Raw genomic sequence first — 16,657 nt, 5'->3', positions numbered from 1 at the left:
TTGGAGTTGGTTGAGGTGGATCTCATTTTCAACTATTTTGTATAGGACTGATTCTTTTCATTCTGGATGATTCTTCTGATTATTTTCTCCATTAATCAGTTGCTTATAAAAATCATGGCTGTTGTAAGAAATATCGTCCAATGACCCAGAGCCTGTAATGATACCTTCACAATGTCTGTGTAGTCCAACCAACAGTCCAAACCTCACCATTATTACAAATGAATTAAAATTCTTCAAATAATTCAAAGGAAAAACATAAAATGTTTCCTCATGAAAAATGCCAAAAATTATCTGAATAGTTGCATATTAAGTTTTTTCTTGTATTTTTTCTTTGGACCTCTAACTTTAAGTATTTAATTCAAGTGTTTCTCTAAATAAAAACTCTTTGACAAACTACTACCTTCAGTTGGTGCAACATTATACCCTGAGACTGATGCTGACTCTGAAACAAAAAACAGAATTCATGCACTAATTCACGCTGGAAATCAAATGTTCTACAGTCTAAACAGTGTCTTCCTCACGTTATTATTTTAAGGGAATCTTTTAAGAAATCAACATTACAAGATACAAACAGGATTTTAAAGCTCTCCTCTGCGGCTTTAGCATAGCACACTTTGATGAGACAGTATATTGTTTTCATATTTTCTTCACCTCTTGGTATTAGTGTGGAACATTTATTTAGAGATAATTATGATAATATTCTGTTGGTTAAAAAAATCCATTTAAGATAACGGCGATTTTTTTGTCTCCTGGTTTAACACCTATAATAAAGATCAGATGTAATACTAAAGTGCATCAAAACTTATGTCATTGTTTTTATGGGGAGGTACATTCATAAAACAGTTACGTATGAAAGAAGCAGAAAGGCAGAAGCAGAAGAAGAAAAAAGGAAGAGGACAACGAAGAAGAAATTTTCCCATCGTCACTTCCTACCGAGGCTGTGCGGGGTCACGTGATGTCGTATTAGCTCGCTGACTCTGCTATGTTTGTCGTTTGTGCTAACGTTTTAGAAATGCAAAATTTCTCGCTTTTATCGGTTTATTGTCGTCGAGGGACGCCCTGCAGCTGCTCGAAGACTCGTTTTTATCGAGGCTGGTCGAGGAGTTTGGCCGCGAAAACGCCCGCTGTCGGCCTGCATGTCACGTGACCAGCATGCGGCTGAGCGTTTGATAAAAGATGGCGTGAGCGCGGCGGAGCGAAGAGGACAACAAACCCAGAACTACTGAGCGCCGCGGAGTGCGAGCCGGAGCGGCCGTTGAACTGTCAAGTAAGTTAATTTCAGCCTGGGAACTGTTCGTTTAACACGAAAGTCCATGTCATTAAAGACACAAACTTAACGTGGTTATACTTGACGGAAATGTTAAATTGTTTTATTCGATTTGAGGCTGTGGCAGCGGCACCGCTAGCTCGTTTTCGTTTAACGCTCCTCGTTGCTAATGTTAGCTATCGACAGCAATGACACAGTGCACGAGAGCCCCGTCAACAACATCACAACAATGCGAGGGGGTACTTAGCTAACCCAGCTAGCGTGCCCAGCTGCTGTGGATTAGGTTGGGAAGGACACATGTGACACCTAGGATTAAGGTTGTGTTTTGTAAACTCAATCTTACTGCTGTGTAAGCTTGCTACGACATTTTCCAGAACTCGTTATCAAGATCAACTGGCTCCAACGTAAGAAGCTAACGTTAGCTAAAAACTCGTTGCGTTTTAACGTTAATGGTCACAAAATGTTCTCCAACGTTAAACTCAGTGGGAGGCAAAGTTAGAAGAAAGCAAGCAGAGGTCAGTTCAGAAATGCACAGCCGTAACACAAGCGAGGTACAACGGCGTTAACGTTAACCGCTGCTGACATTTGTGAGCACAAGTCTCCGTGGTTACCGTTAAAAACATTTAACGGCAGTGAGATTTCTGTCTGGATTTCATAGCTGCACGGTGTTTGGCATTAACGTCAGTGAAGTTCGGTAGCCTCTGAGAGTTTGTACGTGGGACTTAACTGTCGTGTCACTGACATCAATGTGAAAGTGTCTTTGAGCTCAGTAACGTTACGTTAGCTTTCGGTGAGTAAACGAGCTAGCAGAGCTAAGCTGTGTCACCCTGGTCCAACCAGGCCAGTTTAGCTGATATGACAGTGTGCCAGTCAACGTTAGCTTGTGCAGCTTAGCTTTGATACTCACTGAAACGTATCAGCGCAAGTGTTTGGTCCTATCATTCGTGGCATGTTTAGTCTGTACAAACAATTATTAACTAGCTGAGCTAACTAGGAGTCTGGGGAAGCTACGTTGAGTCACAGGGACCAGGAAGTTGGACATACCAAAGTAGGGCATTGCAAACACGTGTCTTGTTTTGGGTCACTTTGGAGCGAGTCTCGGAGCAGATCAGGGGTGTAGACGCTGCCGAGAGAAATGAATAACTCGTTCTTCGGTCGTTACTCTTGATTTGGACTCAGTTATCTTCTCCAGAGTCTGCGTTACATTTTAGACATTTTAGTCTTTCATTTTCACTTTTTCGGCGTGCTGTGGGAGGAGATGCGGCGAGGTGAACGTTTTAAATAGCTTTAATATTTTGCTTACATGAGACTGAAATGGCTCTACGTTTGTGTTAAAGTTTTTGGGGTTTTTTTTGGTCATATTGGGATACAGAAATGTGTTGCAGATTTATTTTACAGTTGAAAGCCGGGTTTTAAATTTTCCATCTCATTCCGTGTTTGACACCACACGTGTGCTATAGCTTGCATGTGGGCTCGAGCTGTGATTTTTGGCTCGTGCATGTTTTTATGGGCACATTACTGTGTCGGTTGTCCTCTGTAAGCATGCACTGAAAGTAAGGTTTAACCAATTTGATCCTGTTATTATTTATGTATTTGTTAGCCACGTTTAGTTCATCCAGTAGCTCGTGCAGAGATGAGTCTTTTTAGCCATATTCAGAGATCACACTTGACAACACGGATCTTTATTTAGCAACAGGCAGGTGATGTGCTGCAATCTCAGAGTTAAACCTTGAACCCTTGCATTATGTTGTGAAGAGTTGGTGAAATTGGCATGAGATTGTAAATCTTTCTCGATGTGTAGCTCTAGTTAAATTTATTATTGAGTCATGTCTGTGTGAAGTTTTTTACACTAGTTTCCAATAGCCAGATAAAATGTCTGCACATGTCCTTATTTTACAGTTGTTTTGAGTGTCATATACAGTAAACTAAAGCTGGAAATATTCACATCAAGTGAATGGAGCCCCTAAAATCTTGATGTTTCTGCTTGAAATACAACATAAACATTTAATTTGCAATCAGAATTGATGCAAATTTTGTTTTCTGTTGATGTACTTAACAATTAATCCACTAATTGTTTCATCTCTAAACATTTTTCTTGTATTTCTGTCATTGTTTTTCTTCTTGAGCGGAGGCTGTCGCCACTGTAAATCAAAGACATTTAACGGAAAGACGGATGCATTTGTGTTGCAGATGGATCCTGGACAGGATTTACTTCTCGCTGCCCTGAGTGAGAGTGGCATTTGCCCAAATGATATCGGCCTATTTGATGTTGATTCTCAGGATGTTGCACAGCCCTCTACAACCCAGCAAGTAAGATGACGTTCAGTTTTTGTTCTAAAGTGATTTATTCGTATTCTCATAATTACATGTTAATGATTTGATCTCTGCTCCTCTTCCAGTCTATCTCCATCAGTGCCCTGGATGTTGGTGTGGGGACGGAGTCTGTGGACGCTGTTCGAGCTGAGCCTCCAGCTCCAGTCCCTGTAGTTACTATCAGGGTGAGGTTATAGAATATTAAATTACCTCAGTGATTGAAGACACAGTGTCATGTTACTGTTGACGTCGTGTATTGCGTCTGCGTTAAAATCCACTTTTCTCTCTGCCCAATGTCTCCACCAGCACAAACCTCAGCCATCAACCACCACGTTTGTCTTAAATCAGCTGAATCAGTTGCCGTCACTCGGAGCTGTTGCGACCAAACAGTCCGCCACAAACAATATCAAACACACCATAACTGTCACCAAGGTGGTCCATGTTGCTAATTCAGCCCTGCGAGGTTCTTCAACGCCCTCCTCCACAAGTACTATTCCACCTTCATCGCCCACAGTCGTGCCTTCAAACAGAGATCAGGTACATTTGAGGAACCGCTCGCAATCAAAATCTAGAAATTCTTCCGAGAGAAAAGCAGAAAAGCATTTCTTTTGGTTATGCTCATCATACTTTTTTTTGTTTTCCCAAAGCAGATTCAGTTGAAAGACCTCCTCAGGACTGGCAATGTGAGGAGCACCGGTCTAAAGGGCAACAGTCTGATGGAGCTCATGAAGCTCAAGCCCCCACCTGACATTACTACACCAGTAGCAACGGCAACAGCCACAGGTGTTTATTATTTAATGCTGGATGTAATTTTTAAATATGTAGTTATTATGTGAGTGTCCCCATCTCAAACAAGGTGATGTTTGGGGTTTTGCTTAAAGATTATCTAAACGATTATTTGATTATCGTCATGGTTTCTGATTAATATTCTGTGGATTGGTTACTTGATTATCAGACTGAACGCTGCAGCTCTAAAATGCAGTTTGACATTTGGTGAAATGATTTGGCTCTTCCCTCAGACTTCTCTGAGACCAACATTTGTCATCGTTTGAGAAACTTGCACTGTTCACTAACACCTCGGGCCTCTGTTGGTGTTTTTAGGAGAAATGAACAATGGACTCAAAAAGGAAATATTGGGTAAAGATGCTGCCAGGATCTGGATTAACGACAACATTAAAACACAGAACTTCTCACACTCTCTGGTGAGTGTTATAATGCTGAATGCTGAGAAACATGGTGGCGTTTTAAAGCCACCATTGGCAAGTTAACTTTCCTGGTTAGATTCAGGAGACACTTAAAGGCAGAAGAACATTGTGAGAACTCGTGATGTCGATATGTCGACAGAAACCTCCAGGGATGAAGGAGGAAGATGAGCCTGAGGAGGAAGAGGAAGATGAGCTGGGTCATGCAGAAACATATGCAGAGTACATGCCAATGAAATGTAAGTATGGCTGGTGGCGTTAGTCAGTATTATAGTAGAGAAGACTAAGTGAAGTGGAGCCATGCTCGTCTGTGAGGCCTACATTTATTCACTGAGCGTTAACACGAGCACGCTGTCGCCTGTGATCGATGGCGCTCACTATAATCAAAGTACAGCCCGCTGTTGTCAATCGCTCTATCACTGAGCAGTCGGTTTGTCAATGCAGTAAAGGTTGGCATGCGGCACCCTGATCCTGTGGTGGAGACCAGTTCCCTGTCCAGCGTTAATCCCCCAGACGTGTGGTACAGACTGTCCATCCCAGAAGAGATCATCGACGAAGGCTGCCTGTCTGCTCTGCAGCTGGAGGCCATCACATACGCAGCCCAGGTACAGATGTCCTGCACGACACTGCACTCATGTTGAGTTAAAACTACTGAACTGACTTAAACTAAAGTACTTTTTCCAATGAGACTCTCACAGCAGGAAGACGTGACGTGTCTTTTGGTTTTAATTGTACGTTTCCTGTCCCGATGTACCACAGCAACACGAGACATTCCTCCCCAGCGGTGATCGAGCTGCCTATCTGATTGGTGATGGAGCTGGTGTGGGGAAAGGCCGGACCATTGCAGGCATCATCTATGAGAATTACCTTTTAGGCAGGAAGAGATCACTTTGGTAAATACCCAGAATGCCTTGCATTGTATTTAACGCAAGGAATTACTAACTGTTACCTATAAAATAAATGTATTACATCTTCTAACATATTATTCTCCTCTTTTTCCAGGTTTAGTGTCTCAAATGACTTGAAGTATGACGCTGAACGAGACCTAAGGGACATAGGAGCCAAAAACATCCAGGTTCACTCACTGAACAAGGTAAAATACTTTGACACGTAGATGAAAACAGTAAGAAGTGTCCACTGGCTTCATAATGTCAAAGTGTGACTCAATTCCACTTTTATATTTTCAGTTCAAATATGGCAAAATCTCCTCAAAACACAATGGGAGTGTGAAGAAAGGTGTGATATTCGCCACCTACTCTTCCTTGATAGGAGAGAGCCAATCAGGAGGGAAGTACAAGACCAGATTTCAGCAGCTTCTCCACTGGTGTGGGGAGGACTTTGACGGAGTCGTATCCTTTCAAACGGCCGTCAGTTGGTCGGATAAATGCTCACAGGAAATAATGGCTGCTTTAAACAAGATTGCTTCAGACCGTCTTCTTCTTTTTAGAAATGTGACGACTGTCCTTAACCAGCTGTCTTCAGATTGTCTATGACGAGTGTCACAAAGCCAAAAACGTGTGTCCAATTGGATCATCCAAACCTACAAAGACTGGGCTCGCAGTGCTGGAGCTGCAGAACAAACTCCCCAAGGCTCGGGTCGTGTACGCAAGCGCTACAGGTTAGCAGGCCTCAGGTTTGGTTTGAACAGGTCGGCGGTCTGAGCTCAGGTGGAGGTGCTGAAAAATGTCTTTTTTTTTAATGTAGGCGCCTCTGAACCACGAAACATGGCCTACATGAATCGACTGGGCATCTGGGGGCACAAAACACCCTTCAAAGAGTTTGGCAACTTTATCCAAGCTGTCGAGCGCAGGTAAGCTTTTCTTTTTAGAGGTGATGCAAATGTTCATAAAAGAAAAACATGATCTGTCGGTCCCAACATGTTTTTTTTTCCCCTGCCTCAATTTCAGAGGTGTAGGTGCCATGGAGATAGTAGCTATGGACATGAAGCTTCGGGGGATGTACATCGCAAGACAGTTGAGTTTCACAGGTGTGACTTTCAAGATCGAGGAGGTTCCCCTGACTCAGAAATACATATCCATGTACAACAAGTCAGTGAGGCTGGTAAGCACATGAAAATGAGCTTATTGAAACGCTTTTTGAAGCACGTTGAGATTCTTTCATTTGCAGTTAATAAATAAATATGCTGCTCCTAACAGTGGGTGAGTGCACGGGAGAAGTTCCAGCAGGCTGCAAACCTCATGGACGCAGAGCAGCGCATGAAGAAGTCCATGTGGGGCCAGTTCTGGTCCGCTCACCAGAGGTTCTTCAAATACCTCTGCATCGCCTCCAAAGTCCGCAGAGTGGTCCAGCTGGCCAGAGAGGAGGTCCAGAATGGGAAGGTGAGGCTCCGCTTTACAGACAACTGTAGGATGAATTCTGCTGTCTTAGCGTCAACAGGCTTACTCTGTAATACACAACAGCAAAGGGGGGGGGGGGCAGCACATAGATGTGTGAGAGACGGGAGTGAAATTTGGTGATATGAAAAGCTTCTTCGTGGAGACCCAACAAATAGATTTATTAACTCTCAGCTCTGCCAGAAACACTGCGCCCGTGCTGTCAAAACATTTCTGCAGTCTGCTGCTCGAAACTATTGAAAGAAGACGACAGTCAGAGGCATCAAACACACGTCATGCCACTCATTTATTCGACCGCTTGGATTAGAAAAAACAGTGAAGGTATCACGATGAGGAAACTTCATGTTAAAATCCTGAATTTTAAAAAGAGCACAGGAGCTCTTTGTTGTCTGAATGAACCAAAGATACTCAGATCAAAACGAGATTAACGCTTTACTGGTAAAAAGCTCAATGCTTTCCTGACTCTGCTCACGTTGAGCCGCCTGCTCTAATGTCACACACCTACAGCCAGAAGCTGCTCAGTTGAATCCTCGGTGCATAAAACACTGACAGGCTGTTTGCTCCGCAGTGTGTGGTCATCGGTCTTCAGTCCACTGGAGAGGCAAGGACGCTCGAGGCGCTGGAGGAAGGAGGGGGAGAGCTCAACGACTTTGTGTCAACTGCAAAGTACGGACTGACTGAAGATGATTTCTCTCACGTAGTTGAAACAGGATAATGTGTGTCTGTGTGTCGCTGTAACAGCATGTGTTTGTTGCAGAGGTGTGCTGCAGTCCCTGATTGAGAAGCACTTTCCAGCTCCTGACAGACAGAAGCTTTACAGCCTGTTAGGAATTGACCTCTCAGCCAAGAAGACGCCGTCTCCCAGTGAGACTGCAGCGCAGCCAGAACAGAAGGGCAAGAAGAGGAAAGGTAACGAGACTTTTAGGCTGACGCTGGAGAGCCGTGACAGCCGCCAGATGTCTTTGTCGGAAAAATGCCTTACGTCTCAGAATTATGTGCTGTTCAAACTTTTTTCTGTCTGATCATCTCTGTAGGTTCAGAGGTCAAAAAGCAGCAGAAGAAGAAGCCTCGCAAGCACGGGGGTTTGTCAGGCACCAGCTCAGAGGAGAGCCAGTCAGAGGAGTCGGACAGAGAGTCCGGCAAAGACAGCGACGACAGCTTCAAGTCTGTCAGCTCGGCAGATGAAGACGATGATTTCAACCCATTCCGAGATGAGTCTGATGATGACGAGGAAGATGGTGAGACTTCTGAGGCGGGCGCGGGAGCTGATTTAAGACCATTTCTATCCAATTCAGTACTGACAGCAAACATTTTCTGTCTTCCTTTGCCTTAGACCCGTGGCTAATCAGAAAGGAACCAAAGAAAGGAAAAGAGAAGAAGAAAAAGAGAAGGAAGAGCATCGATCCAGACTCCATTCAAAGTGCCTTGTTAGCCTCAGGGCTTGGCTCTACCAGGCCTGCTTTCACTGCCTCTGTTAACCCATCCAGCACACCTGCCCCAGGTAAGCCAGCTCCCACGCGGCAAAGCAGAGTTACAGCTCTCTGATTCAGCCTTTTGAGGGTTAACAAACGTCTTGTTTTTACTCGTTCATAAGTCAAGACAGAGAGTCAGGACAGCTGCGTGACAAGTCACGACGCGGTGGAACACGCCCAGAAAATGAAGAGAGATCTGCTGGACGACCTGGAGGAGCTGGCTGAGGAGCTGCCTCCCAACACCCTGGACGAGCTCATCGACGAACTGGGAGGACCCGACAATGTAGCTGAGGTACGTGTCAGTGTGGCCTCAAGGGATTTTTGTTTTGTAGTCGTAGTTTCTGTTTTTAAGAGCTGGCTCAGTGTTCGGTTTGTGTCTTAACTCTGTCCTCCTCTGTCTGGCTTCAGATGACTGGCCGGAAAGGTCGCGTGGTCAGCAACGACGACGGCAGCATCACCTACGAGTCGCGCTCTGAGCTCGACGTCCCGGTGGAAATCCTCAATCTCACAGAGAAGCAGAGGTTCATGGACGGAGAGAAGGTAAAGCTGCCTTCACCTCCATAGTTCAGCACAGTCGGTCTGAACAAAGGAAACTAAAGATGCTGACAGGTCACTGATTCATTGGGGGGTTTGGGTGAGGTTATCATGGATCCACATGGGGAGCTGTGCTGCATTTCTCTGGGCCTGACGGCGGCTTCATCTCATGTTTTGACGAGTAGGATGAAAAGAGGGATCTTCTACTGTAATATTACGGGGATGTAGTTACTCTGTGGTCACTTTTATTCACTCTAATGTGGAACTGCCAAAATACACGAGTAGGACGCAAGTTCAACATCTGTTTGTCTCCTTTTCACTTCCTGATAAATCGGGGAAACGTGTATGTGGCATATATCGTCCACAGATCACTTCCTTGTGAGTTCACAGCCTTTTGGATGAGGCTGACAGACTTTCATCAAACAGCAGATAACTCCGCTTTCATATGTGAAACGTAATCTTCACCGTCTTTCTCTCCAACCAGAACATTGCCATCATCTCAGAGGCTGCCAGCTCAGGTATCTCCCTGCAGGCCGATCGGCGAGTGAAGAACCAGCGGCGGAGAGTCCACATGACGCTGGAGCTGCCGTGGAGTGCAGACAGAGCTATACAGCAGTTCGGTCAGTAGACAGCCACACCTGGTTCCTCCACTGAATGGATTCGAAAGGACAACACGTGAAATAACCGCCGGCTCTCGTTGGTTTTGTCACAGGGAGAACTCACAGGTCAAACCAGGTCACAGCTCCAGAGTATGTCTTCCTCATATCGGAGCTTGCAGGAGAGCAGAGATTTGCATCCATCGTTGCCAAAAGGCTAGAAAGCCTGGTATGAACTACCTGAACGTGTATTCATTTTTATTGTGAAGGGGTGTTTGAAGGAAGTTCACATATGAACCGTTAACGTTAAATCTTTGTGCTTACAGGGCGCTCTCACCCACGGAGACAGAAGAGCAACAGAAACTCGAGATCTCAGCAGGTTTAACTTTGACAACAAAGTAAGCGCAACAGGAATTTGTCTCAGACGTCCTTTCAGTTTTCTTTACTTGCCCGAGACTCACTCGTCTTTCTTTGCGACAGTACGGCAGAAACGCTCTGGAAATTGTGATGAAGTCGATCGTAAAGCTCGACACTCCGTTAGTGTCTCCACCCTCTGACTTTAAAGGAGATTTCTTCAAAGGTGTGACTCATACCACGTTACCTTATTGATCTCTGTATTTTTTTTTATCAACGCTTCTCATCTGTGGCTCTAATAATGGTGTTTTTCTTCTTCTTCTGTAGATATTCAGGGTGGATTAATAGGCGTGGGCCTGATAAATGTGGAGGACAGATCTGGCACGCTGTCGCTGGACAAAGGTCATTTTCAGTTATTGCAGGGATTGACATGGCAGCTGTTTTTGCTTTGTGGAAACATTAACTTAAATCTGCTGTTGTACACTCTGTCACCGCCACAGACTACAACAACATCGGGAAGTTCCTGAACCGTATTCTGGGCATGGCGGTCCAGCAGCAGAACGCCTTGTTCCAGTACTTTTCTGACACGCTGGGCGCTGTTATCCAGGAAGCCAAGAAGAACGGCAGATATGACATGGGCATTCTCGGTAAGACGTCCTTATTCTTCGTTTTATCATTCAGCCACTTTCACAGCTAAGCTGGGACAGAAGGCCTTTGTTTACTGTGCTAAATTATTCGAAGCACATTCCTCTATGAGGAGTCAGTGGAGTCATTATGGTCTGTCTGCCTCGGAGGGCCTCACTGGATCTGAAAGGTGTCACATGTTAGTAAAGGTCTTTCCCTCCTGTCCTCCGTCAGATCTGGGCTCTGGTGATGAGAAGGTGAAGAAGGTGGACTGCAGGAAGTTCCTAACACCGGGCTACACCACGTCAGGACATGTGGAGCTCTTCACAGTACGTTCATATATATTTACACGCCATGTTGCCCCCTCAACCGGTCAGGTCACAGCAACATTACCTGACCATGTGTCTTTTCACAGGTGAGTGTGGAGAGAGGAATGTCCTGGGAGGAGGCGACGCATGCATGGGCAGAACAGAACGGACCAGACGATGGCTTCTATGTACAGGTGTGGGAAGGTCGAGGGCTTATTTTACTTTGAAAAGAAAAAAAAAAAGAAGCAGCTATGCACAGGCTGAAATGACTTTCTTAAATACAGACTTAAGACTCATCTGCACCTTTTGACAGAAGCAGAATTTACATTGGATTGGAACAAAAGTCATCCTGCAACATCCAGGAAGCCCATTTATTATTTTCATTATTATTATTATTATTATTATTATGGAGGGCATGTTTATAAAGGATAGGCGATGGTCAGTGGGAGCCAGTGATCTGAAATATTGCTGCAGTCGATCAACAAACCAAACCAACAAACTTGACAAAGCTCCTCCAGAGCCACAGAAGACGTGATACGACTGTTTTTACAGGCTGAATAAAACCGTCCACAACGAGGAAACAGATCCGCATACGTAATGAACAAAACGTGTGTTTCACTTTCAGACGAGGAACAATAAGAAAACAGCCATACTGGTCAAAGAGGTGAACACCAAGAAGAGGCTCTTCCTGGTGTACCGGCCGAACACGGGCAGACAGCTCAAACTGGAGACGTACGCGGACATCAAGAAGAAGTTTAAAAAGGTAACGTGATGTTTTTTTAATAAAGTCGCCATGAGAGGAGCGGTCAGTGTTTACGTGGGGAATCATGCTGTGTTTCCTCTGTCAGGTCTTATCAGAAGATGCCAAGCAGCACTGGACTGACCAGTACAAGTCATCTGCTCAGATCTGCTCTCATGCGTACTGGTACGTGCACTCGCCTCACTGGTAACACTGACCAGCCAGCTTGAAGCGCGTTTGCTTCCATCTTGTCCTTTAGTTGATTTTAAATCTGGCTGTTTGTCGCTCACAGGCGGGGGAACTGTAAGAAGGCGTCGGTGGGCCTGCAGTGTGAAGTGGGTCTCCGCTGCAGGACGTACTATGTCCTGTGCGGCTCGGTGCTCAGCGTGTGGAACGAGGTGGAGGGAGTGCTGACGCCGCTCAGTGGAACCAACGTGAAGGTTCAGATCGTGCGCCTCCGGACAGAGGATGGACAGAGGATAGTCGGTATGTTGACGCGCTGCTTTAGAGGAAACCTTTGACGTTATGGGAAATATGCTTTCATGGCTTTGTTGCTGAGAGCTGGACGAGAAGATCGATCTGACTCTAAAGCTCAGTTTTGGGTTTCCAAATTTTCTTCCCTGTTTCTGTTCAAAACACGTGGCCCAGCCAGCGCTGCCGCCTCTGGCTTCATTCATGACGATGATCTTCTTTTGCTTTGGGCTCATTCCCTCTCCTGTTAGCTTTGGTTTCCCGCCTCTCCCCCAGTCGCTTCTTGACGTCTTTCTTTGTCCCACCGTCCTTCCTGACGAGGCTGCGTGAATAACTGAAGTTCTCCACAAACTCGAGTGGCTCGGCACGCATTAAAACTGAAGATGGATCCCACCCTCGCGTCTGTGTGTTTAAAGACTGGAAACAGAGCCAGACTCTCAGCTTAAGCTCACTAATCAACACATTATATCCTGTTAATTAGTGAGCTTTAGGCGTTAAACTGTCCTTGATTAATCTGACAAGAGCTGAAGTGTAAAAATAAGTTGTGGGTTTATGTTGTGGAACATTTCTTGGCTGGAAGCTGTAATTACTTTGAGTTTCCAGCTTCATGTTTACCGTACAGACATGAGAGTGGTATCGATCCTCTCCTCCGTCTCTTTGAGCAAAGTGAATCAGCATATTTCCCATAACGTCGAGGCCTTTTCCTTTAACGCTGTCTGTCTGCCCGCCCACACCTGTGCTCCCATGGTTCACTCTCAGCCCGTCATTTCTCCACAGGACTGATCATTCCAGCGAACTGCGTGTCTGCACTGATTAACAAGCTGTCGACGTCGGACCAGTGCCAGCAGCTGGCTGTGCAGGAGCAGCAGAAGCGGCAGCAGCTCCACCCCCAAAGTCTCAGTCACGCACCCAACACATAGTTCAGGTGGACCACTCGGCTTCGTGGGCGTTGATCCCACCTCCACCCCTTCCAGTTCGAAGTAATTGGGCTCATCAGTCTCTCTCTGCACTGCAGGCTCCAGGACCGCTGCCCCCCCCCCCCCCCCCCCGTTCTGCACCCTCACACCCCCACCCCCACCCAAATGTCTTTGAGGGTCAGAGGCGTCGCACCGAGCTGTGATGATTCTCAGATGTAAAGCAGTGGTTGTACAGAGAAAAGATTTCAGGGTTTTTCTTTTGTTTCGTTTTTTTGTTGTTGTTTTTTTAATCTCCAGTGACTCTTGTTTTCACCTTGAGAGGTTTGACGGGTGATGTTTTGTCCTCTGACATTCAGAGCGAAAAGATTTGGAATATATTGATGGAGACAGTTGAAACCCGGACGGCACGTCGGCCTGTGGATGAGCTTTCCACGCTTCAAGCCGGTCAGTCCGGACGACCTGGTATGAAGCAAAGACTTCTGATTCAGACCAAAGGTGGACGAGACGAAGACCGCCGTCTCTGACAGTCTGAGAGCGACTTTGATTCACTGAAGTGGGCATTTAATGCTGAACTACAATCTGATATTAATATATGATGAAAACTGTCAGTTTACTGCTCCTCTGACGTCATTCAGCACTAACCCAGAGAACATGCAGAATATTTGTCCAGTTAAATACGGGAAACCTGACGTGCTAAGTTTCTGGTTCTCTGCAGCGCTCGAATTCACTCCCAAAACAAAAAGCCCAAAATATCAGAATCCGCCAGCTTCCTCATCACAGCCCGGTTTGCTTTTGGCTCGTCTTTGTTTTGCACTCGGGTCTCAAATTGATCAGTTTCTTGGGTCCTTTAATTTCAGATTTGTTCCTCTTGTCCCTCTGAACATCAGAACAGGTTTTTCTTGCTGTGCTCTTCCTGCTCGTCCCAGCCCTGAAGGGATCCTAACGTGCTTTCAGTGGACGAATCCACAGCCGTTATTTGAAAATGGATTCAAAGGTCTGTTCGACAAATCAAGTTTGTCTTTAGTATGAAACTCCCTCTGTGTGTTCACCTTAAGTAGGACAGTAACCAACACAACCTCTTGATCTGGCTCAAATGAGGACTGGGGGGTTTTGGACCCCCATCCCTGACATTGACCGGACTCGTCTATTTGTTGGTTTGAACAGGAAGAACAGTTGCAGCAATCCAAACCTGAACTGAAACCGTTTGTCAAATGTTCGTTTGTCTGGACACAAAGAGACGCTGCGTTCAGGCACCTTTTCCAAAGCTCCGGCGAAAGAGCCGCTTATTTTCCTCCCGTCAGCTGTCCTCTGGTTTTTCTTCACGAGAGCAAGAAAATGATTCCCAAAGATAAAAACTGAAGCTGTAAAAAGAAATCTGAGGTTCAGATTGTCAACAAACCAAACTTTCAGCGCAGGATGTTCATCACATGACTCCAAGTCTCCAGTCCAGCACCTGGTTTATAACACACAGCGCAGACCCTCCTGTGATGACGTGCTTTTGATTATTACCACTGTGTTTCACTTTGTCTTCAGTGTCACTTCATAGCAGCGTCCAGTGACGAGTGAGCGACCTCCAGCAGTCGCATTCATGAGTAAACACTTCACACACTGGCTGGACTGACTGTCAATCAAAGGAGAGGACACAAACTGTAATCACAGCGAAGCAGCCAAGGAATCATGACCGTGACGACGAGCATCACTTGTTGATTTTCACACTGGTTTCAGATCAGTCTCCGGCGCCGCGCTCTGCTCAGACGTTTTTTATGTTGTGGCTTTTTTAAATGGAATTCTGCTCAGGGGTTAAACTCGTACAAAGACCCTCTTTGAAAGACAAAACAAAGAAAATCTTTAGAGTTTCACAGAGTATCTGAAATGCATGACCATAACTCGAATGCTCCTTCTGTACCTCCGCTCCGTAACGCTGCTCCGTGGTTGGCTGGACTCACAGCTCGCGTGTTGGCAGCGCGTGTTTCGAACATGCCTCGTATTCCTCTGCTTTCTCCAGACGAGCTGTAATTAAAACGGACGTTGCTTCTGATCAGCTGGGCGACACTCGATCTGCCCTGTGGGACAGACGCGTCTTCAACCTGTGGATTAGCTCGTTATTTCGTGTTTTCTCCTCTGTCCTCGATCGATGCATTTAAAAAGCAGTGAAATAGGAAGAAGTCTTTGTATCATACCAATGTGCATTTTGTACACTTTGTAAAAGGATCAGAGCTGAAACTCTTCGTGCAGAACATCTCCGCCGTTGGACAGAAAGGTCTGCTGTCTCATTGGAAGTCACATCTTTTAACTTGAATGTCCACGCTGCGTAAGCCGACAGCATGTTTTTCTTTCGTCGTTGGAGGCGTCGTGTTCTCGGGACGCTGGAAGTTTGTCGGACGCCGTGCGGCGTCGCAGCAGATCAGCTCCTCTGAAGTCGAAACACTTGAAGGATTTTTTTTTTTTCCTTTTATCGTTGCACGAGTTGCACTACTGACAGAGCTGTACAAATATTCAACATGTCCTGTACATGAATGAGTGCAATGCTCAATAAAGCTTGGTATACTTCTACCTGGTGTTCTGTCCCATCCTGCCACCAGACACCTGCGATGATCCCACTGACAGACATGAAGCTGTGCATCCTTAGAAAATGCTTTAAAACTGCATAAATACTCATGTACAAGTACAATCCTGAGCAAGTCTAATCAGCAAAGTACACTGAAAGTACGAATTCTATAAACCTGTGTTTTGTGAGTAAAATCTTACCTCCTGAAGTAACTGATGCAGTAGAATGAGTACATTAAGTACATATGGATAATAAATACAGTGTTTGTACTGTTGAACAGTAGATTAAGAAATGACAACATACATATTTCTCCATGGAAACGCCCCGAGCAGGTCACAAGAAGAAGTACAAGTACTGACAGCAGTGTAAAAGTACTCCAAGTAAAAGTATTCTCAGCAAAGCTGCGTCTGACACAGAAACTGTTCATGATGCCATGATGATATTTTGGAGTTTAAAAAATCTGCTAACATCATGAAAACCATGAAATGGAGACAAAATAGAGCTGCAAATAATTAATCTGCACATTATTTTATTGATTAATTTATTCTTTGGTCTATAAAACATCTGAAAATTGGTAGAAAGACAAATTCTCCCAAAATCTGTGACGTCTTTAAAGTGTTTTGTTCCACTAGCAGCTGATTTTTTCATGAACATGACATAAAAAAGCACACTGGAGAAGCTGGGACCAGTGGCGTTCTGCTGGAAGCTGGGTTATTTCATTCATCAGCCAACACACGACAGCTTTCAGCCGCTTCCCGTCCAGTGGAAACCTCGTATCTCCAGATGTGTTCGTGCTAAACTGAAGGATGAAGAGTCCTGAAACATTACTGCAAACAGGGAACACTTTACTGCAACACGAGTACTTTGACTTTCATACTCAAAGTACATTTGACTGATAACACTTACATGCTTTTACTGTTTTGACTCTGCAGTAGAGTGTTAGTACTTTTACTTCAGT

At 45.2% G+C, this 16,657-nt stretch overlaps 1 protein-coding gene across 4 annotated transcripts; it reads left to right on the top strand.

Annotated features, from left to right (window-relative positions):
* The first annotated feature begins 924 nt into the window (after nucleotides 1-924).
* sbno1 (strawberry notch homolog 1 (Drosophila)) lies at nucleotides 925-15,704 on the top strand. 4 transcript variants are annotated; one of them, XM_070988681.1, is made up of 33 exons: nucleotides 925-1,267; nucleotides 3,458-3,577; nucleotides 3,667-3,765; nucleotides 3,887-4,117; nucleotides 4,228-4,363; nucleotides 4,682-4,782; nucleotides 4,925-5,021; nucleotides 5,227-5,387; nucleotides 5,542-5,675; nucleotides 5,785-5,875; nucleotides 5,970-6,131; nucleotides 6,265-6,400; nucleotides 6,487-6,592; nucleotides 6,690-6,843; nucleotides 6,939-7,121; nucleotides 7,705-7,802; nucleotides 7,894-8,045; nucleotides 8,171-8,374; nucleotides 8,470-8,637; nucleotides 8,731-8,900; nucleotides 9,017-9,148; nucleotides 9,627-9,762; nucleotides 9,855-9,967; nucleotides 10,065-10,136; nucleotides 10,219-10,318; nucleotides 10,420-10,494; nucleotides 10,593-10,739; nucleotides 10,951-11,045; nucleotides 11,132-11,218; nucleotides 11,650-11,787; nucleotides 11,873-11,949; nucleotides 12,056-12,249; nucleotides 13,012-15,704. In XM_070988681.1, the coding sequence occupies exons 2-33, from the start codon at nucleotides 3,458-3,460 to the stop codon at nucleotides 13,152-13,154; spliced, it is 4,212 nt and encodes a 1,403-aa protein (XP_070844782.1). In that variant the 5' UTR covers nucleotides 925-1,267; the 3' UTR covers nucleotides 13,155-15,704. The 4 variants fall into 4 exon arrangements, with proteins under 4 accessions (XP_070844782.1, XP_070844783.1, XP_070844781.1 ...); XM_070988682.1 differs by having other exon boundaries at nucleotides 950-1,267; nucleotides 4,231-4,363; XM_070988680.1 differs by lacking the exon at nucleotides 925-1,267 and adding an exon at nucleotides 1,658-1,782 and having other exon boundaries at nucleotides 4,231-4,363.
* The last annotated feature ends 953 nt before the right edge of the window (nucleotides 15,705-16,657 follow it).

The sequence above is a fragment of the Chaetodon trifascialis genome, chromosome 20 (assembly GCF_039877785.1).
Source record: "Chaetodon trifascialis isolate fChaTrf1 chromosome 20, fChaTrf1.hap1, whole genome shotgun sequence".
Taxonomy (NCBI): domain Eukaryota; kingdom Metazoa; phylum Chordata; class Actinopteri; order Chaetodontiformes; family Chaetodontidae; genus Chaetodon; species Chaetodon trifascialis.
This window is presented reverse-complemented; position numbering and strand designations above follow the sequence as displayed.

Excerpts from the sequence above, each read along its gene's own strand:
- sbno1 (XM_070988679.1), top strand. The coding sequence starts at position 1,717 with ATGGTCACAAAATGTTCTCCAACGTTAAACTCAGTGGGAGGCAAAGTT. Across the intron at positions 10,319-10,419 it reads TAAAGGAGATTTCTTCAAAG|ATATTCAGGGTGGATTAATA; the intron begins GTGTGACTCATA and ends CTTCTTCTGTAG. Across the intron at positions 12,250-13,011 it reads GGATGGACAGAGGATAGTCG|GACTGATCATTCCAGCGAAC; the intron begins GTATGTTGACGC and ends ATTTCTCCACAG.